We start from the raw sequence: 27,600 nt of genomic DNA on the forward strand, positions 1-27,600 counted from the left end.
GTGATGCTAAATTTACTGTTTTCTGCTCTGTGAGGAGCATTGTGTATAGAAAGCAGTCTGGCTGCAGGATAGATTCATTAAAAGTCTGGCTGTGTGAAAAATCATCTTAAGAGAGAGCGTATAGATTACTGGAACGGCTCTGCTGGCCCAATCCAAACTTTAGATTGCTTTACGTCCAGATAGATTTATATGAAATATTCATAGGAGGCTATTAGCAAATTAGACAGAGCAAAGCTTTAACATTTTTGGCATCGGAGTTTAATATATTAAATAGTGTTTCACTTGGGCAAATATTGATTTGTGTGACTCGGAGCCATCGGACGGCGGGGTGACCTGAACAGCAGAGATTTTATAACTGATGGAAGAGGGGGAAAGGATACGAAAAAATCCAAATGGAGGTGAATAACAGTTTTCTACAGTTTTCTACAGTCGGGGACGTGGACGGATTATTGGTGTGATTCAGTTCCTGCCGTCACAGATGCAGCTCTTTTCACGGGAAAGCACGGCATGCGTGTCTGTGGCTGTTTTCTCCAGCGTAATCTGTCTCTCTCCTCCTGGTGTGTTTATCTGCAGGAGAAGGCTGATCTCGGGGAGCTTAATTTCTCGCTGTGCTACCTGCCCACCGCAGGCAGACTCACCGCCACAGTCATCAAGGCCACCAACCTCAAAGCCATGGACCTGACGGGTTTCTCAGGTGAACAAATCACACGTCTCTGCTGCTGCCGCACCTCCAGCCAAGGTCTGACTGGAAACACGTTTACAGGAGGGATGGGACAGGAAGCCAGGAACTGCTGCTGGTCTCGGCTTTGCTGGCAATCTCAGCGCAGTTTGGAGGCATTTGGAGCCTCATCAGCTAATAATAATCTGACGCAATGACACGTTGCACTTTCATTTAGACACCACTCATTAAGTCTACACCCACTTCTTCACTTACAGGCACAAGTTGGATTGTAGTTTATTGAAATTTCTTTGACACATCAAGGAAGGTTCTGCAGGATCGTGAAGTAGAAGGAAAATCTAGATTTTTCTATATAAATGCAAATAACAATCTTAAAAGTGTGGTGTGCATGTCTGTTCCCCCCTACTGAGTCAACTCTTCAGGGTTTCCCTCCAGCAGCTGCGCCTGAAGCTTTTGGCCATTATTTAGTGTAAAATAGCTGAAGCTCAGTCACAGTGATGGTCTTCTTCATGAGAGGAGAAACATCTTCAAGAAACAAGAGAAGAAGTCCAGTTTCCTTCTACCAGACACTTAGGACGATGTGACAAGGGTTAGGGTGTAACGAAGGAATCTCTAAATGATGGTAGATGCACATTTTTTTTATCTTGAGCAGATTTTAATTGTTTTTTCCTTAGCAACAAGAGAAGCCACACAGAATAATTTGAAGGGTCTCTCTTTGTACATTTAGCCTCTGGCCGTGTTTTTAGGGTTTTTGTCCTGCAGGAAGGTGAACCTCCACATTTATTTTGTCACCTCTAGCTGGTTTTCTTCTAAGATTGGCTTTATTTAGCTCCATTGCTCTCTGACTATCATCCCCACAGCATGATTCTGCCACCACTATGTTATACAGCTGGGATGCTGCCTTCAGGGTAATGTGCGGTGTTGTCCTGTGCAGTTACAGCCCGCCCATTAAACATAGGTCTTAACTTTCTTCCACGTGTTTGGTGCATCCTCTCTATGACTTATGAAGAACTGCAATCAGGACGTCTTACGGCTTTCTTCTTGATACTTTTCCATAAAGGTCAGATTTACTGAATGTTTTGTTGTCCTGGTGAGAGATTCTTCCACCAGAGCTGTGGATCTAGGCAGCTCCTCCAGAGCTAACTCGATTAATTCAACGTTTATCCCTGACTCTGTGTTCCTCGATCTTCAAGATGCCATTTTTCACTGTTCTGAAACAAACCTCTGAGGCATCACTGCAAAAAATAATTAAAAGTAATTTTACTCCAACTGCTCCAATTAAGGTATTTTACCTTGATTGGAGCAGTTAAATAACTCTATCTGCCAATGGAATGAGTATATTTACCCCTAAATTAAGATAATTAGATACCCTGCACCTGAAATAAGATAATGGAGATTAATTGTTCCTATTTTAGTCCAAAAGATCTTATTCCATTGGCAAATAGTCTTATTTAACCGCTTAAATAAAAAATACACTAATTTCAAGAAATCTTTACTTACTTTTGGTTCAGTGCAGAAACAGGAGAGCGTACCTCCTAAAAGTAATCGTCTGTGCTATAGTATCAAATTTAAGAAGGTTGAAAATAAATGCTTGCCACACTTTTCAGATTTCCACTTCTAATTGACATATAAAGTCATTCCCCGTTGACTCCTCTGTGCTGGTGTATCCTGGAAAATGAAACAAATTGAATGTTGTGGCTGAAAAAGATCAAGGCGTGTGAATACTTTTACTCTCATGCAAACTCTGGGTTTGCTTCCTCCACGCTGTTGCCGGCTTGGTGCGACGTTGCAGGATCTTCACGGCTCTCCTTGCTGCTCACGTAGCTGAACTCGTCTGCAGAAAGGTAACAAATGGCGCAATAAGAACTGGAAAAAAACAAACAATGCATCAGATGGACGTGTTTTATTGTTATGCACATCTACCGATTATGTCCACGTGCTGCTATTATTGCCTCATTGATCTCAGCGAGATTTAGGAGCATCATGAGATGCAGACATGGCAGATGCTGGTGATTGTTCCCGGCCGCCGTCACTAACCGAAGGGATCCGACCGGTTCCGCCGCTCCCCTTTGTGTTCCTAATCCAGCTTTGCCTCAGCGACTCCATTCTGGACAGCCTCCATGTGTGACAGATGCAGATATGTGTGAACCCTTATCTCACGCTCTGTGCGTCTGCCTCTTCCTCCCTCGCTCCTCCTAATTCCAGCTTTCTCTCCCGTCTCAGACCCGTACGTGAAGGCCTCCCTGATATGTGACGGGCGGCGGCTAAAAAAGAGGAAGACCTCCATCAAGAAGAACACGCTGAATCCCACGTACAACGAGGCGCTGGTGTTTGACATCCCCAACGAGAACATAGAGAGCGTTTCCATCATCATCGCAGTGATGGATTATGATTGGTGAGCGGGTCGAGGCGCCGTTCTGCCGCTGCACGCTCCGGGCGCTTTCACAGCCGCCTCATCGTTACGGGAAGCAGCTGTTTATCAAACGTCTGTGTGCACGCAGCATGCTGTTGATTTTTGGGGCCGGTGTTGAACACGACGACAGCCCCCCCCCCCCCCCTGTTTTACATAGATGGGCGGCTCATGAATAAGCATGATTTATGCTAACGGTGAAGGAAGACGTGCGGTCCTGCCAATGTTTATCTCACAGTCGCTTGCAGCATCACTTGGCGGCTTTTATGTGTTTGTGCAGAAATGCGCCGCCTCCCCATTATTCTGTGGAGACGCTGCATTTGACATCTGTACAGGTGTGCATGTCCGCCCGCTCCCTCGTTGATATCAAGCTTTTATCCAAAGCTGTGACTGTGAGCTAGTATTTAATATCTACCCCAACGCTTGAGAAATGAACCTGTTTCCTTCCTTTTATTGTTGCCTTTTTAACAAGCCTGTGAAACTCTATCTGTCCTGTTTTGTCTTCTCTCGGTGTGTGGCAGCATCGGTCATAACGAGGTTATAGGCATGTGTCGAGTGGGAAGCGATGCTGACGGTCCCGGGAGGGAACACTGGGCGGCCATGCTGGCAAACCCCCGCAAACCAATAGAGCACTGGCATCAGCTGGTCGAGGTAGGCGCCCCTGCTAGATCGATTAAAAATCATTAAAACTAATTCATATTTTAGAAATTTAGTGTCATCTATCACTTTAATTTGAAAAATCTGTTGACAAGAGGCAAAAATCTATTCATACAATCCTTACCTTTTAATTAGTAGTTAAAAAATGTCCTGTTTTGCTGAGGTATAAGTTTTAAACAACACAGAGACCCTTCTCTCTAAGCTTCAACATGGGAAAGACAAGAGAAAACATTACATGAAGATACTTAATGAGCTGCATACATCAGGAAATGGTTAAAACAACATGGCTACTGACTAAAACTAAAAATCTACCTTAAGACTGAGGGAGGAAGACAACCAGCCATGTCAGGTTCTACCATCACAATCAGAAAGACGTGAAGTTTGTTAAACCCTGATGGGACTTTTACCAGCCAGGGATCAGAGAAGGTCCTGCCAGAAGCATTGATGTTTAATCCTAAACCAGGAGTCAGCAACCTTTACAACCACAGAGCCATTTCTGCCATCGGTCCAGATAAACACTTTTTGATTAAAGGCCACCAAAGTTACACATCTCTTTGAAACAAGAGCCTGTTTTTATAGTATACTATAGGAAACTTGTTTAATTTTTTTTAATTAAAGATCAACAGTTTTTATTATTTAATCAACCGTATTTTTATGCTTAGGTTTAATGACATTTGATTTGTATAGCCAGTGGAATCAAAAAGATGAAAAAGATGCTTCACTTATTTATAGTAAAACATTCTATACACCATTAGTGTCTTTCTTTCTGGTAAAGTTATGCATGTATTACAGAACTAAATGCATCCTAAAGCTAGCAATTTTAAATTACCTTTACATTTAGAGATATTGACCAGTTTTTCCCCACACATATTTGGTCTAAGTTGTAAGAGCCAAAGCTGAAGGTGTAAAGAGCCACAGGCTGCAGATGTTGCAGACATCTGTCCTAAACTACTCTGGGTTTTACATTTGTTGTCCTGTTGAGTTTCAGCCCTTACAGCTATTAATTTAAGCTGGGGCTACAAAGCACTTCTTTATTATTTCTTCCAGTTAGTGCATCGTTAGCACTGATAGTGAAACAGCCCACAGCATCATGCCACCACCACCGTGTTTTACAGATAATACAGGATTCTCAGGTTTGAATGACTCGACTAGACTTCAACAAACAGACTTTCTGTGTTTCCATTGAGGCCATTCAGCTCAGTCTTTGTCACAGCCGACTACATAACCTCTCTGTAGGTATGAGACATGGCTTGTCAGCTGTCTTAAACTGGTCGCTATAAAATCAGTTCTGGAGACTTCAGCACCACCAATTAAAAGATTTAGGTGAATGTGTGGAAAAGAGGCGAAGAAACGAGTCCAAGAAAGTTGGAACATGTAGGGAAATGGCGTCAGGCACCGAGGAAGAGTCAGGAGTAGTAGAGACGAAGATGTTGGGCTTCTCTTTGGGAGTGACGAGGATGGAGAGGATCAGGATCATGTCAGATGTTCTGGAGATAAAGCCAGAGAGGTCAGACTGAGATGGTTGGAGGTGTTGCAGAGGAGGGATGGTGAGGACATTAGTAGAAGGATGCTGAGGCTGGAGCTGAGGAGACCAGAGAGGAGATGGATGGATGGAGTTAAAGCCGACATGAAGGAAGAAGAAGCAGAAGAAAGGGCTAAACGAAGAAAGACGACTCGCTGTGGAGACCCTGAAAGGGAAACGGCAGAAGAAGAAGAAGACGTTGGGATCCTAACCTGTTTGCAGAATTCTACCCTGTGTGCTGAGAGAAAATCTAAATAAATTCAAACAAGCACAAAATTTAAGCATGTTTGGAAAAGCAGTTGTTGTCAAAACTTCCTAACAGGCCATAACTGATCCTGGAGGATTTTAAATCAAACTTTATTCATAGAACACTTTAACACAGGAATGTAAAAACATAAACGCATGATGGAATGATCAAATAAACTGATAAAGAATAAGCAAAAAATAATTAAATAAAATGTATAAAAACACTATAGTTAAGACCATATGTACGAGAATATCTAAAACTGTTAAGCGTGTACTTGCCATGATTATTTATAGCCTAACAATGCATACAGAAAATGTAAAAGGTTCTAAAACTGAAATAATATTATAACTAAATGAGAGATAATAAATAGCTTTTAATTTCTTAAACTGAAAGCCTGAATGAATTTCTGCTGTTTTTTTTTTCCTATGACTGCCGAGGGTCACAATCTTCTGTGATCCCTGCAGCTGTGAAAGAATGACGTAAAAACTTCATTTTCTGTGTTGTTTTCCATTCTAAAACATGAACTTTTCCCTGCAGGAAAAAGCGATCGGTACATTCGTATCAAAGAGTGCCACAACATCCTCCCCTAAGCCGCATATTGTGGTGGACAGCCCCCACTCTGATTAAAACGGTGAGTCGCCTCAGTGTTTATTAGCTCCAAGCACTCCGTAAATAGCTCAGACTCTCTCCACCGTTTCCCTGTGACTCTTTAAATTCCCGCACACGTCCAGCGCTGTGTGGCAGATGCTCTCCGGTCCGATTAGCACGGGGACATCTAGTCGAGTCTTAAAAAGCATGACACAAACTGTGAGAGCACGATAAAGCGCAGGCTGTGGAGTCGTCAGATGTTGCAGCTCTGAGGCTCCAGCATCTGTATAATCTAGATTTTATGCCTTATGTAACGCATCCCCCCCCCACCACCACTGACTTGTGAAAAACTCCAAGCTGTTTATTTATTATCTTGTCTCCCACTGTCTCACGCGTGCTTAATCCGCCTCTTCTCCCTTATTCTCTCCTTCCTCAGGTCATTATCATCTCTACAGCTCCAGATTTTCCTGTTTTTATTTCCTCTCCTCTCATCTGTGAATAATTCTCTCCATCAAAGACAAGAGAGACGCGGAGACGCTGCCAGTGTCCGACTGCTAGTGCCGTTTTGCCTCTGCTAATGAATAGTCCAACTTCTGTGCTGTCTTTGCTGAGCTGAAGGGGGGGGGGGGGGACCTCATCCATCCTGAGCTGCGGTGTGAACATCAGACTACACATTGCAAACACATGCAGACAATAACGCCAGGGACTGATGTCAGGTGTAAATTTCAGACTTAGCAAGTAGGGCACACACCTTCCTCTCTCTCTTTCACACACACACACACACACACACACACACACACACGCATACACAGAGTTTGTAGTATGTGTGTAGTTCATGTGCTCTTCAGATATGTGTAGTAGTTCACTCTAGAGCGTTTCTCTCTTGAAAAAAAAACCAACAAAAAAAGAAAGCCATCATAGAGTGGTCGTTTGAGCCAGGACCAAAGCTTCGTGCACTTGTACAGACTATCAAGAGAAAACCTCTGCGTCAAAGGGTTGTGCAGTAAGAGCTGCACTGGGCAGGGAGAAGATATGTCTCCTGTAAGCGGGGGGGTGGTGGGGGTGGGTCTCCTGGCCAGACCCGGGTGCCTCTGCCCGGAGGGAAGACGTCGCAGCGTCCGTCGGGTCATTACTGATGTCAGACGAGTGAAAACCGAGGACGGACTCATTGGTCTCAGCATGTTACGCAACCTTGAAACGTGTCCCTCTTCTTCATGCTCTTCATCTCAGTCCTAATGGGACTCATTAGTAATTTTTTTAAATCATCTTTGGCTGTCAGCTGTGTGATGGAGGAGGCATCCATCCGTCAGGAGGGGAGTTTATCCGTGGCGTTTTTACAGATGGATTACAGACTACTTGGCCGTTCCCGGTTCTCCCACCAAACCACCAGACTTTCACAGGTTTACACAATCCTGCGTTTGGGATTGGACTGTTTGGAGCGTGCTCTCTGGAGGATGTATCACCACTCGAGTTATTTTTCTATCATTCCAGGACTTAATGTTTTGCTTTCTCAATCAAAAAAAAAAAAAAAAAGAGAGAAAAGAACAGAAAATGTAATTGTCACGCTTCAACGGATCAAATTGTTGTCCATATCATGTCTGTGACAGGACTTTAGAAGGACACACTTCTGTGTTGCTTTTACCAGTGAGTGTTTCAGTGTTTGTGGGCGTGTTTGTTTTGTACTCGTGTGCGTCTGTGTGTGTATGTTTGACACGTATCTGTGCTCACCGTCGTCCCCACGCCCCATCCTTTTTTCTTTCCTCTCCCGTTGAATCCAGGCATCTGCACTGAAAAGTTTGCTCCGGAGCCAAACTTTGTCTCGTTCTGTGTCTCTAAAGGGGGTAAATTAATGTGTGCGAGTGTGTGTGTGTGAGAGACAGAGGGTGTGAGTGTGTGTGTTCTACTCGTGCCTCATTGCACTATAGGTGGGGAAGCACCGTCTTTGATAGACGCTAGTTTTTATTGTCTATGTTGTCTCTGAAAACTGCTGCCAGTCACCAGTCAGCCCTCCTCTCCTCTCCAACCCTTTTGCCTGATGTAAGTAATCGTGTGTTAATCGTGTATTTCTTTCACTAATTCCTGTGCTCTATGTCGGAGGGAAAAATCAGATGGGATTGAAAGTGGTGAAGTGCTGGTGTATTTTGCTTATAATTATTCAAAGGCATTTATGGGCCATTGACCAGATGTATGGAAGCCCATTTATGCCAATATTAAGGGAAGGAAAATGGGGAATTAGCATCCCATAATGTTCTGTATAACAGTCATAGTAAAGGGACCATTTTGACTTTTAAATCAGATTTATGATTATATAGTCAAAAAGTCAAAGTTTTGAGTTTGAAAGTCATGATGATATAAAATAAAAATTCTACCCTAATCACAAAACAAAATCCCAACTTTTTTTGTGCAGTTCAAATCATAGTTATGAAAATAAATTCAAATTATAAATATCAGGTAAAACGTCATAATTAGAAAACTGAAAGTCATTATTATGAGATGAAGTCATGGATTTTAGTTGAAAAAACCATTAGGTAAAATGTCCTAATTATGAGACAAAATTATAGATGCAATAATTATGAGAATCAAAGTAATATTTTTGAGTATAACAATTTTTGCGTAATTATAATTAAAAATTCTGAGTGAACAAACTATGAGTTTGTTCACTAAAAAGAAGACAAACAGGTACAGTTTTTAAGAGTCATATGTTTTGCTCTGAAAATCCTGATAGTATAAAACGTAAATAACATTAAAAAGACTAGTTAACAAGTCACAAATATGGCACTTAAATTCACAAGTTTTAATTTTGAGTTTGAATGGAATAATGAGTTAAAAAGTGAATTTTGAAAAAGATAAGAATGATCAGCATTCTTTTAATCATCATCTGATGGCTAAATTCCTTTTTTTATTAAACATTTTTATAACAAATCAAAATCAAACAAATGACAGATTCTGAATATTTTAAAGGATCAAAAATGTGTTTAGAATCAGCCCAGAATGAACACTTCCAATAAAGATTTCAAAAAGAACCAACAACAGCTGACAGCCAGTTATATTAAGAAAACAGGGTTCATTATTAAAGGAACTGTCCCAGGTCCTGAACAAATTCCAACCGTGAGTAAAGAGCTTAGTTTGAACTGTAAGCCCCGGCCACAACTATGTCTCCCCACCTTCTGGTTATACTGCAGGTTTCTTCCTGTTAAAGGGGAGTTTTCCTTTCCACCGTCACCACATGCATGCTTGGTATGAGGGATTGCAGCAAAGCTAACAACACAATGCAGACGACTGTCCGCCGTGGCTTCACACTCGTCCAGGACGGAGTGAATGCTGCAATCTGCTGGGTTTCCTTGTAGAAAACGTTTAACCAACCTGTCTGGAGGATTTTATACATCTGACTTTGTAAAAGGTCCTGATATGACGTGCTGTCAAATGGTGCTTTATAAATAGGCTGAATTGAATTTAATAATTAAAGATCCGGTTCATTGGGTCTTAAATTGAGGCTTTTTGGATGCCAAATCTGTTTAAAAGCGAGGCCCATAGCCTCAGGAAAATCCTCTGTTTTTGTCTTGTTTTTGGAGGTCATCACAGGTCTGGTGCCTCTCTTCATATAAAACAAAACCGGATAGTGACAAGGAGCAGGGTGGTGGAAACTAACGCTAACAGTGAGCGCTAGAGAATAAAAGTTCCAGAGAATTCATTTGAAATGACCTGAAAAATGAGGGCAAGGTGGAACCTGAGGCGTGTGTGCTGAGTATCAGCTGCTTGGTGTGTGACCTTGATGCTGAAAAGCTTCAGCAACAGCAAATTAGCTTCAAGAGCTTGAAAATCAAGCTGGAAGTAGTATTTTAGAAATGCAATGGGGCGTTAGTGTTTCTTCCTTTCAAGTGGCAGATATGGGCTTCCATACGATTTTAGACCCCCCCCCCCCCCCCTCCCTGAAAGAGAGCCGACATGGAGGGGGGGGGGGGGGGTGCTGAAATGTCTTCCCCTGTAAACGGATACAGACCCAGAAAGCCGTGGCTGTCTCTGCTAAGACGACTGAACTTTACCAGAACAGCAGCTCGGTGTGTTCCCTCTAATCCTCTCTCTCACAAACACACCTTTCCACAGGAGTGTGTTCTCCAGAGGGGGGGGGGGGGGGGGGGGTCTAGTTTCTTCCTCCTAACTTCCGGATGAAGGAAATCAGGTCACATGCTCTGTGTGATTTGCCAGTCAGGGGATGATCAGCCAGCGATACCAGGACGTGGGTCCAGAAGCGCCATGGTTCCCCTTCTTTCCCCGTCTTCCTCTCTGTGTGTTAGCCTGGTTTAGCTCCTGTCTCACTGCCTCGTGTGAGACTACACAGCTCATGGTGTAACGAGCTCATTCCCCCCCGCTTCTTCCTCCCTCCGTCAGCGACCTGTCTCTCTGTTTCTGTCCGTCTGATTGCTGTCTGATTACTCATTCTCTCCGGCTCTCTCCTTCTTTCCCTACCTTCACCTGCTCCTCTTAGTTTTTTTCCAGCCCTCCATCTGGTCTTTCTTATTGTTTGCTCCCTCCATCCTCTCTCCTCCCTCTCCTGCTGTCCTCTCTTGTTCGTGCAGTCCTGAATGGTCATGGGGAAAACATGTTTGCATGCTTATATTAACACGAATGATGTCAACTTGATGCAATGAAAAATTCTATAAGTGATGCTTTAAGCAAAATCTGACAATGAACTTGATACTAATACTACTAATGACGACTAAATGGAGACCTAGCAGTTGTTTAAATCTCTGTTGTCAAGAAAAACAACGATGATGAAAATGACGTTTATGCTGTGTTTATCAGTATTGGTTTGTTCCCTTCTTTTGTCAGATTACAGTTGTTTTTTTTATATATATATAATTTATTCAAGAAGTTTACTTTTTTATTGGTTATTGGTGAGATTTGGAGCGAGGGCGATTGTTTCAGTCAGGACAGGTCACAGGATGTCGGTGAATGTGTAAGTAACGGCGTGGCTGAAGCAACAATAATGGAAATAAAGGATATGTATCATCCACTCTCCTGTTTCCGACTGTTTCTTTAGCCGCTCGCCTCCAGGCAGTGTATCAAATGTAAAGCTGTGGGGATATCAGATTATTAGCCGCTGTAAATGACTGGAGTGCTGGGATCAACATGCTGCTCCACCTGCAGACTCTCTCTGCATAAAGTCTGCTAATTACTCTGCCACTTTGTCATGAATTCTTCATCACGGCCCAAAATGTAGAACCGGTGCTTTTTTATTATTATTCCTTTATTTAACCAGTGCTGGCTCCAGCCGCTGCCCGCTCCAACTTCTGCTCCGTCTTCTTTTGTTTCTTTTAATTGCTTTTATTTTATTTTTATTTTGTATTTTTTTTTTGCTGCTCTTCCCGCCATCTCTGCCGGAGAGAAAAGGCAACCAGTAGCAATTTGCACGTCCGACATCTCTTGCAGACAGAAGAAACCAGATCACAGGAGCAGAGGGATGACGGGGGAAGGAGGAGTAGGAGAGGATTAAACAAATGAAAGAGGATGACGAGAGCGAGGAGGCGGCGGAGGAGGAGGAAGAGGAGAGTGGGAACGGGAAAACCTGGAGCAGCAGAGGAGATTGCTGCTGGCTGGATGTGTGGAGGATGGGGCTGTATATAGACACACTCATAATGGGCAACATGCAGACCACACACACACACACACACACACACACACACAGTGTGACAACCCACCCGTTAGCTTTGCTTTAACACTAAAGACTAAGAGAGAAAAATGAGAGGATGGGGTGGGTGGGGTGCAGAGGGGGAGAGGGAGCGCTGTCTCCATGGCAACTTTCCCACCGTGTAAAAAAAAAAATCATTTAGTCGGAAAGACATTTCACTCAGTTCAGTGAGCTGAAAGAGGCAGAGAGGAAGGAGGGGGGGGGGGGGGCACTCAGACGCCGGGGCTGATGCTGTTTGCTTCACTCTGGAGGAATTTATTCCAAAACCCGACAACTAAACATTAACTGTTATTGCAGCGAGGGGGGGGGGGGGGGGGGGGGGGGGGGGGGGGAGAAAGGTCAGATACGTCTGCTGGTAATGACTTCACCTGCATCATTACACAAGAGTGCAGAAGATTTATGGGACAGGAACGTCTGCAGCGCCTAAAAAAATGTTCACCTCCCACATTTTTTTAATGTTTCGTTTCCTCACAACCTGGAATTAGAATTGATTGTTTGAGAGTTTGCATCTTTACGTTTTCGGACCATGCCCGGAACTTTGAAGATGTGTTATTTTTATTATTGTGAAGCAAACGAGCAAATGGGACCAAACAACTGAAGATGGATCCCAACATCTGGCCTGGGGGATTTTTGCCCATTCCTCAAAGCTAAACTGCTCAAGCTTCTTCAGGTTGGATGGTTTTCACCTCTGATCAGCCATCTAACCACACACTGAGGTCTGGACTTTGACTAGGCCATTCCAACACTTTTAAATATTTCCCCGAGTGTTGCTTTAGCAGCATGCTGCGGGCCATCGTCCCGCTGGAAGCTGGGCCTCCATCCCAGTGTGAAATCACATGCAGACTGACTGCAGCGCTCCAGAACACTGCTGACCAGAACCGTAGCTACTGCTGAAAACTCCTCAGGGATGGGGTGTGTTGGGTTTGGTCCAGACAGACTTTTTCTTTAGTGGCAAAAAAGTTACACTTTAGTTGAATCTGACCAGAGCTCTTCACGCCATACATTTGGGGAGTCGCTGACAGGCCCTTAGGTAAACTCAAAACATGCCGTGTTTTTTAAAAATTTAGTAATGGCTTTTTTCTGACAGCTCCTCCATAAAGTCCAGCTCTATGGAGCGTCTGGACAGATCCTCCAGTCTCTGCCGCTCCTTCAGGGTCTCCTTTGGTCTGGGGAGCTCATTGGTCTTCATGGTGTGACGCTTCTCGCTTAGTACTGCTACAACCTCTGGGTTGTTTCAGAAAAGGTGGGTTTATACTGGCAGATCATATGAAACTTAGATTACCCACTTAATTGAACTAATTATGGGACTTTTGAAGGTAACTGGTCGCCCCAGAACTTTTTAGCAGCGTCAAAGGGGCTGAATACATAATGCACATGTTAGTTTCAGCTCTTTGTTTAATTTATCATTCTATTTTTGTATTTTTTTTTTCTCATTTTACTTCACCAACTTAGACTTCTGTGCTGGCCCATTACATAAACTTACATTTATTTTAAAGCATTTAAATTACAGGCTGCAATGGAGGTGAAAAGCTAAGGGGGATAATTGGTTTTGTAAAGCACTTTGAAGCACCATCATGGGCAAGTTACCAGATCTGAGCATTAAACATGAAACTAAACATGAGTTTTTAATGCAGCAGCATAATTTTGCCTTTATTCCATAGGTCTGTTCTCTCCCTGTGGCAATGCCAGCCAGGCAGGCAGGCTGCTTGGTTCAGCATTCGTCAAAGCATCTTCAGAGCTCATCAAAGTCAAAACCTCCCACAGACACGATAATCGGCATCGGTTTAACCCAGATTGAGGAGAAAAGTGCCGTGGGCCCGACCCGGCCCCTTCCGGCAGCTGATGAGTAAAGTTTGCATGTAAACATTCCACCTCCCACGGTGCTTTTTGATTCTGACCGAGCAGCACGGTCAAATTAAACCGACAGGGTGGCTGGCCAATGTTTGTCTGAGCCTGATTGTGCCTGTAGGAGTAAGCACCTCTCTGCTCTCTGCAGCTCTGATGTTTTCTGCTGCTTTGAGATAGACCGTCTATCTTTGAACTTCCACACACACGATGCAAGCCGTTGCCAAGCAATTACAGAGGACCTGCTCTCTCCATGTGTCTTTGGACAGCCAGACAATGCGTACTTCTACTGCAATTTATTTTATTTATTTGTTGTTGTTTTTTTTTTTGTACTGTCCGACTCTGACATAATAAAATATGAATGAAAATATGGTGCACTGTGTCTGCAAGGTCCAGGTGGTGTGATGAAGACGATCCATCTTCTGACCATTTTAGCCAGCTGGAGGGGCCAGATGGTCTCCTCACAACAGGTAATCACAGCCAACATGCTGTTGCACTTAAATCCTCACAAGTGGGTTACCAGAGCTACCTGGAACACTTGGGATGCTGTATGTTTCCCATCCTGTTGGTCTCCCTGGGCTTTTATGTTAAGTCTGCTGCTGGTCGTAAAGGTGAGTCTTGAAAACACTCAGTAATTGCCCCATCCCCCACACCCCCCCACCCCATTGATTTTATGTGGGGTGAAAAGTTGAAGGCTGCAGATCGCTGCTGTTTTGTCTGATTTTTCATTTGCTTTAATGAAAAATGCTGTAGATGCATTTTTTAATTTAAAAAATGCATCTACAGCGTTTTAGGCCTGATCTGTAAATGAAATTGTATGATTAACAATCCTTGAAGACAACATGGAGGAGTAAAAATACGTCAAAGTGAGATTACTGGAAATAACGTCAGTCAAAAGCCATGAAACTTCCAGACGTTTCCAAAGAAGCTTCGTTCCTCCTGGACTTTTAGTGGAAGTTACTGAGCAGAGGCTTGATAAAGGAGTTAACTTGTCAAAGATATTTGCTGACATCTACTGGAGGTCCTGGAAAACTTCCTCTCTTTATGACTGATGCCGAGAATGCAAAGCAGAACAATACATGTTAAAGTTCTCTCTCTCCGAGCCTAGTTGAGTTTATTTAAGATGTGCCAATTCACACAAAAAAATTAAATTATGTATTTCTAATATGGTCAACGTCAGTCTAATTCCTCTAATTCAATCCAATGTTATAGTCACAATCATGTGGTCCAATTCAATGCAAATAAAGGAGTAACAGAGATAGTTGTACCAATGGAGCCATCAAAATCTCAGTTTAACGAAAGCTAAACACTTAATCGCCCTGCCAGGGTTACTTTCCACGGGAAAGAAAAACCAAAAGCACACAAAGTCAAATGCAGTAATGGCTTACCAATTTACTCCCGAGAAAAAAAGAATAAAAACAGAAACATAGAGAATATAAACCAGAGATTACCTAAAGTGTAGGTAAATGGTATCTTACTCAATGATTCTATTGTGTAAGGACACTTCAACACATAGATAAAGTGAGCCGGCAGTATTTTCTATAGGAATGAAACACAATGTGCACATAAAGTTACTGGAAACAACAGCACTGACATTGACTACGTCCAGAAGTGGCACAGCAAAAAGCAGAAGACTGACCCAGGTTTATTTAATATGAAAAGAAAATCCACTTTTTGATTTTCTACACAATAAACTTAAAATGTTAATTTAATTCCAGCTCAAATATCATAAACTTACATGGCTATTGTGTTATTAAACTGCTACAGGGAATATGTATAAAGACTGTGGTTATTATTATTATTATTATTATTATTATTATTATTATTATTATTATTGTTGTTGTTGTTGTTGTTGTTGTTGTTATTATTATTATTATTATTATTATTATTATTATTATTTTTTTTTTTTATTATTATTATTATTATTACCACCAATAATACCAATTACCAATAAAACCCTGGAAACTGTCGAAAAATGTTTGACAACACAAGGAAACTGTTTAATTTGTTAATTAATATACAGTAAAAACTAAGACGGTATTGATAATGTTTTTTTATATTTATATGTAAATATAATAGTAATTTGAAAATGTATTACTACTGACGGGATAATAAGAATAAAAATCCTTGTTCAATGAAGTGTGCAAAGTATGCAAAACGTGCTAGTTGACATATTAATTTTAAGTAGTAGTTGTTTTATTGTTTCTAATTTTTGTACTATGTTATACGAAATTATATTTCAGGGATAATTAATCGCTGATAATAATAAAGTATTATTGTCACCTTTTCCTAATTGTAAATACATACTTCTTTAAGGTTTATTTATTCCTTTTACAAACAGAAATCTCCGTCTGGTTCCTTTTTTTTCCGAGCAACGGTCTCCCTTGCCAATATGGCGGCCGTGTTGACGTGTCCTTGAAGCAGTTTGTTGCATGACCCCCGTGGCTGCCTTTCTCCAGAGAGAAAGGAGATGCATGACACATTTAGAGAGATTAAAGAAACACCTATATGTAATAATAATAATTAAACTACAAAAAGAAACAGGGAGTAAAGTTATACTAATTAATTTTTTTTAAAGTAAAACGAGATTGAATAATTTAATAGTAATAAATATTTTGTCCCACACCCCTTACCAAATGGTGGCGGTAACGCGCATCTTAAGTTTTTTTATTTATTTTTTACCAGAAGAAGAAATGTTCCGCCTTGGTGAGTGGATCACTGCGTCATTTCCGTAGGATAAGAAATAAAAGAAGCGTTGGTTTGTTTATGCTAGCGCTAGCCTGCTTGTTCTGCTGTCCATTTAAATTCACATCGTTTTAATTCCGGTTCCACGGCTTCCACGGACAGCCGTGAAACGCCAGGTTAGTCCGCATCGCTTCCTAGTTTGGTTAATGAAGGAGAAAGTTTTCGCCATAATGATCCAAAACTGTCACACCTGCTAATGCTAAACGACAATCTCTGTGCAGGTCCATTCGTCATTGTTGGAGCTTTTGCTTTTGGATTCTTTCAACCTAAAACTAATTTAAGATAAGCTAGCTTTTAAAAAAAAAAAAGAAAAACATTGAACCAATTAAAGGTAATAATCACGTTGATTTGGAGCTGAATTAAAGGGCTGGTTCCCCGCTTTTCTGGTTTTAAATGTGGGGGAAATAAAAATCGATCCTGGAGTTCATCGATCAGAACTACCTGCTGGATCAAAGTAAAGCGTTGCTGAAAATAAATGCTCACCAAGTTAACAAGAGATTGTTAAGATGAAATGACGCCCAGCGTTGTTGTATTTTCACAAATCAGAAGCATGGGGTGTGAATACTTTGCTTGCTCTGCTTCCATCTAGATGCCATCTCGTTGCCCTGCTCTCCCGCTCTGAGCTCTGCAGCGGCCATGGAGCCGCCCAGCAAGCCCGGCTCCAGCCAGGTCGCTGATGTGGTGTTTGTCATCGAGGGAACGGCCAACCTGGGCCCCTACTTCGAGTCCTTAAGGAAAAACTACATTCTTCCAGCCATTGAGTGAGTTCCTGGAGACACGAGCTGCTGAGTGTCCTTCCTGCTGTGCAGAACTAACACCTGCTTGTTCTGCTTTTTTTACCCATCAGATATTTTAACGGAGGCCCCCCGGCAGAAACAGATTTTGGTGGAGACGTGAGTGTTCCTCTTACCTCTCTTTGTTTTTTGACAGACATGCGTGTTTGTTACAGAGGTAAATCCCTGAAGGTAAGCATCCCTGTGTGTGTTTTTTTTTGTTGTTTTTTTTACAGTATGGGGGAACGCAGTACGCCCTGGTGGTGTTCAACACCGTCGACTGCGCCCCAGAGTCGTACGCCCAGTGTCACGCACCAACCAGCTCCGCCTTCGAGTTTGTGTCGTGGATCGACAGCATCCAGTAAATAGCTTTATCTTTGGGCTGGACGATGATTTAATAACGATATATATCGGTCGATAGACGATGATAAAAAAGTTCCTTAATGTATTTTAGCTATGTAGATTAATATTACATCATTAGATTCTCACAACCAATCACAACACAGACACAGAAACCAAGCTCCGCCCCCCTCAGAGTTCAGAGAGCACACATTTCTTTAAAAACTTGCAATTTTGGTAAAAGTTGGTTGACTAAAGGGTTGAGTTTGAATTCAGTGTTTGTGTCATTATCTAAAAACAAGTTGCTAATCAGCAGCATAAAATGTCCAGAGCTGCACTTAAAATAAATGTTTTGAATCTGTTGATAATTATCGATATCGATCAATATGATTTCTATTTTATGGATATATATTTTTTCCTGTATCGTCCAGCCCTCCTTTATCTCCCATCACTGACCGTATGTGTCGTCAAAGATGAGCTGATTCTTACGTTATGCTTGGCTGCAGGTTTAGGGGCGGCGGCGCTGAAAGCTGCAGTCTGATTGCAGAGGGACTTTCTGTGGCCTTGCAGCTTTTTGACGACTTCAAAAAGATGAGAGAGCAAATGTAAGGCAGGGTTTTTATTTCTCATCCTACATAAACTGATTGAAATGTTTCCATTTTTGCATTAATGGAGCATGATTTGGTGATTCTGTGCACGTTTCAGAGGTCAGACGCACAAAGTGTGCGTGCTGCTGTGTAACTCTCCCCCCTATCTACTCCCCGCCGTGGAGAGCGTCAGCTACACTGGCTACACGGCGGACAACCTGGTCAAAATCATCAGAGATGTGAGCAAATCCTTTTCTTCCTTTGCTTCAAACGTACTGAATTAGCTTTAAGCGTTTTCCATGATCTACGTTGATTTTAGATGTTGAGACAGAAATGGCTCAAGATGCGATCCTGCGCTGTTTAGAAGGGCTAATAATGTTAATAAAATTAACCGTGAAGATGTTCTGCCTTAGATAATCATAGGGGAATCACGGAATGTGTTGAAGTAGCTTCTGTCGTTTTCCTAAACCCATATTTATTTAGATTTATCCTCAAGTCGACTAAAGCAAACTACAGATTTCCACTTTCATTATTTCACATAGACGATGAAGCCAGAATGAAACAAGCTTTGTGTGGAACAAAGAAGCACAGCGTTGCTGCTAATCTCAGCAACTGCTGCCAGTCTTCTGGTTATTGGCTGGATGGAGGATGTCCGTTCTTTTACACCTGAGGTTAGATTTAATAAAAAAAATTAAAAAAAACTTTTAAACTTTAAGATGAGATTGAGTCAGTAGAACTTCATTAAACCTTTAAAGAGCAACTTGTTTTACAGCCGCCCGGTCCATGTGGAGCCCAGGAAGGGACAGACAGAGAAAAACTCTATATACATTATATAAAACAATAGCAAGTCAATGCAACATAGGTTATGGTCTGTTGATGATCAGGAGATTATGCGTGGATACTTTTCCCCGTTACTTTACAGCTAAACCTCTGAAGTTGCTAAAAAAAACATTTAAGTTGGTAAAAATCGAGGATTCTTGAAATCAAAAGTTAGAAAACTGGATGTGTGTCATTAACTGATGACAGAAATCCAGCGTTAAAAGAACCTAAAACCTTCCTGTCTAAACCTCCTGCCTGTCTCCGTCATTTAAACTGCGCTGATGCAGAAATAAGGATTTAGAAACGCTCCAAAAGGAGATCAGACTCAGGCGGCCAGTTTTTCATGGATCAGTCTGGATACGGAAAACTCTTTACGTTACATTTAGTACATGAAACACAGCAGCTCACACCTATTCCCCATCTATAAGCTCCTCAGCAAACTTTAGTTTTATTTCATAACAAGGATCCGTTATATTTGAAGGCGCTTATCAAGTCACCGAACAAGACAAATATAAGAGCAGTTAATAAAACAATTAGTATCCTGATTAGTGGTTTAATAAACGAGGTTAGACAGAATGAGCGCGTTTATAGAAGTGAGTTTTGACATTAAATTTAAATAAGGACATGGGATGCCTACATGTGTACAGGATTTGTTTGTATGATGTTTGGAGCAGAGAAGAATTAAACAGAATTAAACATTAAAACACTGTTAACAGGTTAAAAGCAAATCACCTGAAACATTTCTACGTGGATGTCAGCTGAAAATTGATTTTATATTTTAGTTTAGGAAAGCGTAACAGTGGAACACGGGGAGAAGCTCTGTGTTAGAGGGATTTAGCTTTCTGTTTTTAATTGACCAGGAAGAAGGAAAATGATTTTGGACATTTTTATATCCCTCCTCCTTTGCAGCGAGGGATTCACTTCTCTGTGGTGGCTCCTCGGAAACTCCCAGCTCTGCGGGCGTTGTTTGACTGGGCGTCTCCGGTGGCAGGGGCGGTGGAACCTCATCCGGACTACAGCCAGGATCCGTTCCACATGGTGCTGGTCAGAGGAATCTCACTGCCTGGTGAGACCGCTTCTTTACAGCCCTGATCTCATCACTACGCACCTATACTTTTCTTTTTGGCCCTAGAATATAATCCTGACTATGGAGACGGCTCCTTGAATTTGAGACTCTGAGTCCACGACTTGGACTCGTGGTCTGAGACTTGAGTCTTGGTATCAGTTTTTATCTCATGTGATGAAGAGTAAAGGGAACCTGCTGCTGCTGAGCATGTTTTCCTGTGAAAAGATGAGCTCTATTATTAACCAGCAGTGTAGTTGGATTATTGTGGGATTTTACTGACTCCTAACATCTGTTCATGTTAGCTGTAGCTTCATAACAACGACCACGTCAATGTCTCGCTAACTGAATGCTGCGTTAAATAACTTGAAATCATTTCAGATCAAAACGAGCTTAATTTACCTCCCGAAGTCTCATTATTAAGCTGGAAGGGTTACAAGCTCACTTCCAGCTTGGAATATCAAAATAAAAGCACTTCCTGTTCAACGCTCTTATACCCATTACTTTTGTCACTCATTTAAAATGTAATGATGGCTGCAGAAATTGTTTTAGAGCTGCAACAACCTGAGATTGGACGATTTTCTGTTGATCGGCGCTTGAGCCTCGTTTACACATTAAATCTGAACGTCTTTATTATTTAGAGTTGAGAACAAAGCTTTTAAATATGGCTTCAGGAAATGGTTTTCTGATATTATTAAAAATCATCCAGTTTAGAGTGAGGAGAAGAAAACCCTCTAAACCTTATTTTGAACAATATATAATGAAGCAGGGGACAATCAAAGGATGGGGATAAACAAGGTTTAATTTAATCATTATAAAGCATAAAAAAGCATGAGAAATTCAACATTAACAGGTTTTATTCTTTTTCTATTATTTTTGTTTGAGCATTAATGCATATTTGTGTTTATAAGGGAAGCAATAACACATTTGATCGATTTTCATATGATATAAAGTAGCATTCAGCAGTTTTTCTGCATGCATGAGTTCATTATTAAAGATAATTCCCAAATGCTTCTGTAGTAATTTAGGTTCAAGGACAAACGGTTAGAGCTGCACTCGATGTCGTGAATTTGAAGAGGAAATGTTTATTTCTGTCTTTAGATGCTGCCGGGGGACTATCTGACACTTAATACTAAGGTGGTACACACTGTTTGCTAAAATAAATCAACAAAACAATACAAAGATAGGTGAACAGTTCCTAGAGATGCTGAAAACTGAGCAGGCACCCGACGCAAAGATTATTGCCATAAACAGATGGATTAAAACAGGTTTTAGTCTCCCTAAAACATGTAAATAACTTAAAAGGAAGCTCTAAAAAACAAAACTTTAAATTACTGTAAAAACTGTACGGTAAAAAATAAAATGTCCCAAGAGCTAAAAGTGGGGATAAGATGGAGAAAATGCTTATTAGAAACGCCTCCAGGTTTAGAAATATTTACTCATTATAAATGCACGATTACTCGCATAATTTGATCGTTTGTAACAGAGCTGCAGCAAACAACCTGTGAAAGTAAAAATCATTAGTGCCTGTGCGCTGACACTGAACTCCTGAAATTCTCACACTTTTTCTCTCTTTTTTCATATTGCGATTTCAAGCTGCGTCATTAAGGTCAAAGTGTTTTTCTAGACTAAATAAATGAATCTGAGTCTAATAAATGATGGAAGCGGCTGAATGTAACTGGGCTATTTCTGAAATATTCACATCTCTGTTCAGGTTCTGTTTATTGCTCAGCTGACAGCCTGTATTATCTGCAGAAAACGCTCTGGAGCTTTCTGCCCATCTAGCTCACAATGCAATAATAAAAAGGTTTTAAAACACCTAGCTGGGTCCAAACTCAGAGAAACTTTAGATATGTGTTCAATTTACACATTTATGTTTTTTTTATGTTGGGGAAAAATAAATGAGCATACATGATTTTATTGTCCACCAGCAGATTTATCAAATAAACCCTCCTGTCTTTTATTTTTTGAACTGCCAGATTTCTCTTAATTATGTTGTTGCCAAATCATCTCTGGTTGTTAATTTTCACACTTTTTTTTATAGATTTTTCACAGATCTGCTGCACTTTCTTTATTCCTGAGAGGTTTTAGCTGCTCAGCAGAACCAGACGCTTGTTTTTAACTGTTTCCCCCACATTCCTCGCTGCGTAGGAGCGAGGTTTAACACTTTTTACTGAGCAGAAAACCTTTTTTTTGTCTTTTATTAGTTTCTGCAGGTGGAGGACCACCGCACAAACCCGTCCTCCCTCCTCAGCCGCTGCCTGGCAGCCAGTCTGTTGTCGGACCTTCGCAGCCCCCCCCATCCATTAACCCCCCCACGCACCCTTATCAGGTAACGGGCGAGCAGGCGCCCTTCATGCTAATTCCTGTCGCCTCCTTTTTGGCTGGCCCTCAGAAGGCGGTGTTTACGTCTTCCTCAGTAAAATGTTTGACGCCGCTTTGTGTGCCTTTTAATCTGCTTGCTGCAGAATCCGGCCCCCATGTCTGCTGCTCAGGTGGCTGCACAGATGGCCGTGGATGCAGCCAATAACCAGAAGAATCGCTGTAAGTTAACAGGAGGCGCTAAGCTTTTGAGAATAATTAATTTTTGCCAAGCTTTGTTTTGCACTTCCTCCCTGTTTATCCACCATGTCTGTGATTTTTCTTTCTCTAAATCCTTCGTTTTTTTTTTGCCTCTAGAAATCCCCTTTATGTCCTCACTCTCTTTTTTTTTTTTCTGTGTTTTTGATGTTTACCAGAGTCGCTGCAGTTGTGAAGGTTTGAGGTTTTCAATGCATAAAACTGAACCACACTTTAAAAAACGAGCATATTAAACATCAAAAGTGGGACTCTGTGAGCAATACAGTAGTATAACTTTTGATAGCACCACCTCTTCTGCTTTTTCTTTATTAAGAAGTGAAAAAATGTGTGTTAACTCAGAGAGAAATGTTTTAAACCGAGTCTAAAGGTCCAAAGCTTAGGCATACAGTACAAACATCATTTAGTTTGAAATGGATACAGCAAAGTGTAAACTTTGAATACAAATGTGTTCAAACAGGAAATTTGCATTTTGGACAGTTTTCCTATTAAAAGTTAAGAAAATATAGACGATGCGTTCCAAACGTTCCCCTGGAGCTGCACGATATAACAGAAATACGTCACATTGCTGCGATGATGAGACCCGTGTAATAAATCAATAAATCAATAAATATTTCCCATCAGCCCCTGCTCAGCTCGACTGGCCGTACTCGGTTAGGATCGTTCTCCATTACCATTGATGCTGAAGCTGCCGTCATAAAAAAACTAGGGCTGGGCAAGTTAACGCGTTAATTTCGCGTTAATTCATTAGACTATTAATGGTGATATTTATTTTATCGCGCATTAATGCATGTTGCTCACATGCTTTCAGTCAGTGTCAGTCAGCAGGCGCGCTGACTGCAGCGCGCTGTCTCACGGCAGCACTCTCCCGCTCCCCCTCTCGTACATGGCTCAGCGGCGCCAGCCAATCAGCACGCAGGCTCAGCCTGGCCCGCCCACTCAGCTCTCACACAAACTTAACAAACAAACAGCTGAGAGAGACCGCAGCAGCGAAAAACATGAACAGGGGAAGTAGCACCGTTTGGCTTTATTTTAATACCGTAAATGAAATCAAGCTGTATGTTTTGTAAAAAGCCGGTTCATTTCAGTGGAAACACAACAAATTTATCTAAGCACGTGAAAAAACATGAAAACGTCGAGCCACAGAAACGGAGAGAGGAGACGAAACTTCTGTCATTGCCCCGACAGACCCACAGACGTCTCTGACTGAGGCGTTTCAGTCCTCCATGGAACATCCAGGTAGATCAGAGTGGTCATCTTCAGCAGCAGTTCATGTTAACTTTCAAAGTAGATATTATCTATCATATGTTACTGGAGCCCACACAGAAAATGTAATTAAAACCTTGAAAGAACCCAGTACATATATTAAAAAGTGTTATTTAAGATAAGATAACATTAGCTAATTCTTTTTTTATCCCACGACGGGGAAATTTATAGGATTAAAGCAACAGGCAGGTGCACACAACACAGACAAAATTACATTAGGATTGAAATATATAAGAGGTGGATTAGCGAAAAAACACTGAATATAACATTATTGTTATTATTATTTATTTGTAATAATAAAATAAAAACCACAAAACCCAAAAGGTCAACAGTTTCATGATACATCAAGCTTAGGGACTGGCTAATATACAGCAGGTCAAAAAAGGCCATATTTTGGCTGCAGTGCTTGCTGTTCTCTTATGAAGAAAAGATCAACTAGTGCACTAAATTCAATAGATGGGTTGAAAATATCCAGTATAAAATAAGTGCTACAAATGCTACAACACTTTTGTTCATATGGCAGCAGAACATTAAAATAAAAGTGCTCTTTACACTACTTTTGAATTCATTCTTGGAGTTTGCGCATACAATGCGATTAATCATGATTAATCGGGCAAATTATGCGATTAATCGCGATTAAAAATTTTAATCGTTGCCCAGCCCTAAAATAAACATTCTTGATTGTCGATAGCGAGGCGACCCAGAGAGTGAAGCCACGGCTCGGCTTCCTCTCCGTTCTCCTCGACGCTGAAATGTCTGCACGCATCTACAGACCTCAGTCGGCTTTTCTCTTGGTGCTGGGAACACGCTGCGGCTAAACAGGAGGGGTGGACCCAGGGTCTCCTTGTTTTCAGGGTGACAAGCCGAGGATTTACCCACAATAACTAACTTATTTCTGCCCATGTCGGTATTTTCGGGTTTTTAAGAAAGATGAAAGGAAAAGTCGTTTTTATAGGTGAAGCCATGCTGTGCTTTTTAAGACTGTGTGCTACGTTTACGGTGTGTAGCAACGCGCCTTCACCCCGTCCAGGTACGTTACTACAACCAAGAAGCCAAAGAGACAAGGAGGCTGAGAAAATGGAGGAAGTTTCAAATGTTTCAGCGTCAGCGGCGGTAGAGCTGCTCGATGAGGAAGAGGAGCAGCTGTGAAGAGCGTTACAGCCTCGTCTGATCTCTGGTTCAGTCACACGATGAAGCTCTGCGTTAGTCTGCCTGAACACTACGAAGATCCAGTGACGAATGGAAAGAGCCCAGCAGAGCGTTCCAGGCGGCGTCTTCTCCATCCTCTACCAGGGAGATGGTTTAATCTCTGGATGGGAAAAGCATGAAGCTCCTGTCTGTATCACTTCTGGACCAAACACAGTTAAAGCTGCAGAGATCATTAGATGGAGGCTGGTGCAGCGTTTCAGGCGCAGGCTGCACCTGTGTGCACATCTTCCTGGAGTTACCCGTGTATAAAGCTGCTGCCGCTCCATAGCATCATTATTATTATCATTATTATATAATAATTATTCTTTAACCTACATGGCTGTTAGGGGAATATGCCCCCTAATACCAACTACGGTTCAGCTGCTGGTCACGATGCAGCTAAAGCCTGAACACCTTCCTCACTGCTCAGTAAAACAAGCGGGGGACTTTTTATGTCGCCAGTAGCCGTTCCTGCATTGCTTTGGTGTGGAGTGCTTAGGGGGAATCTTTTCCACATTTGGCCCCTAGAATAAACGAGTGGTGATGAAAACCTTTGTCTGACTGCGTGTGCTCGGCACGGGTCCCTGCAGCGTTACATCTGTAGGCTCTGCTTCCTCCTTCCAGTCGCAGTGATGCCCGGTGCAGGCGGGCCTCCGTTCACCAACCAGCCGCCCATCTCTTCGGTTTCTGGAATGAAGCACAACGGTCCCAGCATGTCCACGGTCACCACGGTGAACCAGCCGATGATGCCACAGCAGGTTCCTCCCAACCCCCAGCAGCCGGTTCCTCCCCAGGGTCAGGCCGTGGCCAATCAGCAGCCGCAGCAGCAGCCGCAGCAGCAGCCCTCAGCCAATCAGGCCCCTGCGCCGCCGGGACAGCCCAACATGGTAAGTTCCTGTGGAACCAGGGCACTTTATGGGCTTTAATGCTGTAACACACACACCTTTAGCTTTTTAAATAATTACTGGGACTACTTGGCTAAAAGTGAGTTAAACCTTTTAATACATGGTTACAATTTAAAATAAGGGACCCTTATATTACCAGCAGCATTTTGCAAAAACAACTTTTACCTCTTGATTTATTTATCTTTTACTTGTAAAATCTTAAAAATGTAGTGTATTTTATGGGGATTATACATAGATCAACACAAAGTGGAGCATAACTGTGAGGTAATAGGAAAATCAGGATGTTATGAATACCAATGTGATCAGAATAGTTTGTAAAAGCAGCTTTAGTCGCAGTTATGGCTGCAAGTCCTCCAGATGCTGAAAGGTCTTCTCATCCCTCTTTACAAAAAAAGCTCCGTCTCAGTCACAATGGATGGAGAGCTTCTTTGTGGACAAGCCTAGCCCACAGGTGCTCTGTTGGATTTAGGCCTGGACTTTGACTAGGACATTCTAGCACCTCAATATGCTTTGATGTAAACTGTGTGGTTGGGGTGGTTAATTGCTGGCCCGCTCTCTAGCAGGTGTCCTACCTTAATTGACTCGTGGTCCGCTCCATCTACCCTTCCAGCAGCTCTGACAAGCGTTGATGCTGCAGAGGAAAGGTTTGTCTGAGGGACTGATGCTTTTAAATGGCCAATGCTGGATTGCTTTTTACAGACATCTACATCTGCTTATGCAAGCATTGTGGTGGCAAAGGGTAGGCAGGCTTTCTTCTTGCCCTTCTTTCATAAAGGCCATTATTGTGGAGTTTTTCTTTCTTTTTTTTTTTTTTTTACGTGATGGTTGTCCTGTGAACAGATTCTCTGTTGATCTCTGCAGCTGCTCCAGAGCCACCATGAGCCTCTGTTCCTCTGACTGATGCCCTCCTTGCTCAGCTTGTCAGTTTGGGTGGACGGTTATTTCTTGGTAGTTATGCAGCTAGTCTATCTGCCTTGATGATTTGTCAAACAGATCTCTGTGAAATATTCAAACATTAGGGAATTTATTAGAACCTAATCATGCTTTAAACTTCTCCGCAGCTCTCTGAGGACTTCCTAGTACAGCGTTTTATATTTAACTAAATGACACAGCATTGGTGTTTATTTACTTTTAGTCACATCTGAAGGCAACTGATTTTATTTAGAGGTCTCAAAGTACTGGGGGCAGAATACAAATGCAACAAACATTTTTCGTTTTTTTTATTTGGGGAATACTTTGCAAAGTGTTGGGTCATCTCATAAAGTTCCTTTAGGTTTCATCTGTGGCTCTGAAGGGAAAAGGAGAAAGGTTTTCATGAGGATGATGTTTATTTCTTGTAAGACGTGAGAAATAAACATAAAACCTGCTCCTTACATGCCTGGAGGCACAGCCGTCAAAATGTTCCTCGTAATCAGCGCAAAGCTTCCTTATTGTCCCCAACTTCTCGTTTGTGGAAACTTTTTGTGGGACTAAAATGCTGCCAGGTTCATCGCTTTTACCAAAGGATGAAGAACGTTGAAGAAAAGGCAGCGTTAGAGAAAATCCAGAGGAGAAAAGATGAATTTGAGTTGTAAAAGGAGGTGAAAGTTAATGCAGTAGGTAAGTGGGAGCTGAAATAGTTTAAACATGTTTAGTTAAAGGCTCCCCGGTGCGTCACATGACTGCAGCTCATTCCAGGATGCAGCTTTGGCTTTAGAAGCA

The 27,600-nt window shown here is 41.9% G+C and overlaps 2 protein-coding genes across 5 annotated transcripts in view; both read left to right on the forward strand.

The window, feature by feature from the left end:
- The window catches only part of syt3 (synaptotagmin III), a 67,559-nt gene extending 57,532 nt beyond the window's left edge, over positions 1-10,027 (forward strand). Inside the window, exons 9-13 of the mRNA XM_012872121.3 lie at positions 574-694; positions 2,903-3,074; positions 3,611-3,740; positions 6,053-6,146; positions 6,540-10,027. Of these exons, the coding sequence (XP_012727575.2) occupies positions 574-694; positions 2,903-3,074; positions 3,611-3,740; positions 6,053-6,142 (513 nt within the window). The 3' untranslated portion in view covers positions 6,143-6,146; positions 6,540-10,027. The remainder of the gene's footprint in view (positions 1-573; positions 695-2,902; positions 3,075-3,610; positions 3,741-6,052; positions 6,147-6,539) is intronic.
- Positions 10,028-16,351: 6,324 nt separating this feature from the next.
- med25 (mediator complex subunit 25) overlaps positions 16,352-27,600 on the forward strand; it is a 34,269-nt gene continuing 23,020 nt past the window's right edge. For 2 of the 4 annotated variants that reach the window (XM_021321412.2, XM_012872142.3), the window contains exons 1-10: positions 16,352-16,498; positions 16,972-17,143; positions 17,230-17,275; positions 17,392-17,516; positions 18,001-18,099; positions 18,200-18,320; positions 19,810-19,966; positions 22,171-22,295; positions 22,432-22,507; positions 25,619-25,881. In XM_021321412.2, the coding sequence (XP_021177087.2) occupies positions 17,019-17,143; positions 17,230-17,275; positions 17,392-17,516; positions 18,001-18,099; positions 18,200-18,320; positions 19,810-19,966; positions 22,171-22,295; positions 22,432-22,507; positions 25,619-25,881 (1,137 nt within the window). In that variant the 5' untranslated portion in view covers positions 16,352-16,498; positions 16,972-17,018. The remainder of the gene's footprint in view (positions 16,499-16,971; positions 17,144-17,229; positions 17,276-17,391; positions 17,517-18,000; positions 18,100-18,199; positions 18,321-19,809; positions 19,967-22,170; positions 22,296-22,431; positions 22,508-25,618; positions 25,882-27,600) is intronic. The other 2 variants (XM_012872133.3, XM_012872149.3) reach the window with 1 other exon arrangement.

The sequence above is a fragment of the Fundulus heteroclitus genome, chromosome 16 (assembly GCF_011125445.2).
Source record: "Fundulus heteroclitus isolate FHET01 chromosome 16, MU-UCD_Fhet_4.1, whole genome shotgun sequence".
Lineage (NCBI taxonomy): Eukaryota > Metazoa > Chordata > Actinopteri > Cyprinodontiformes > Fundulidae > Fundulus > Fundulus heteroclitus.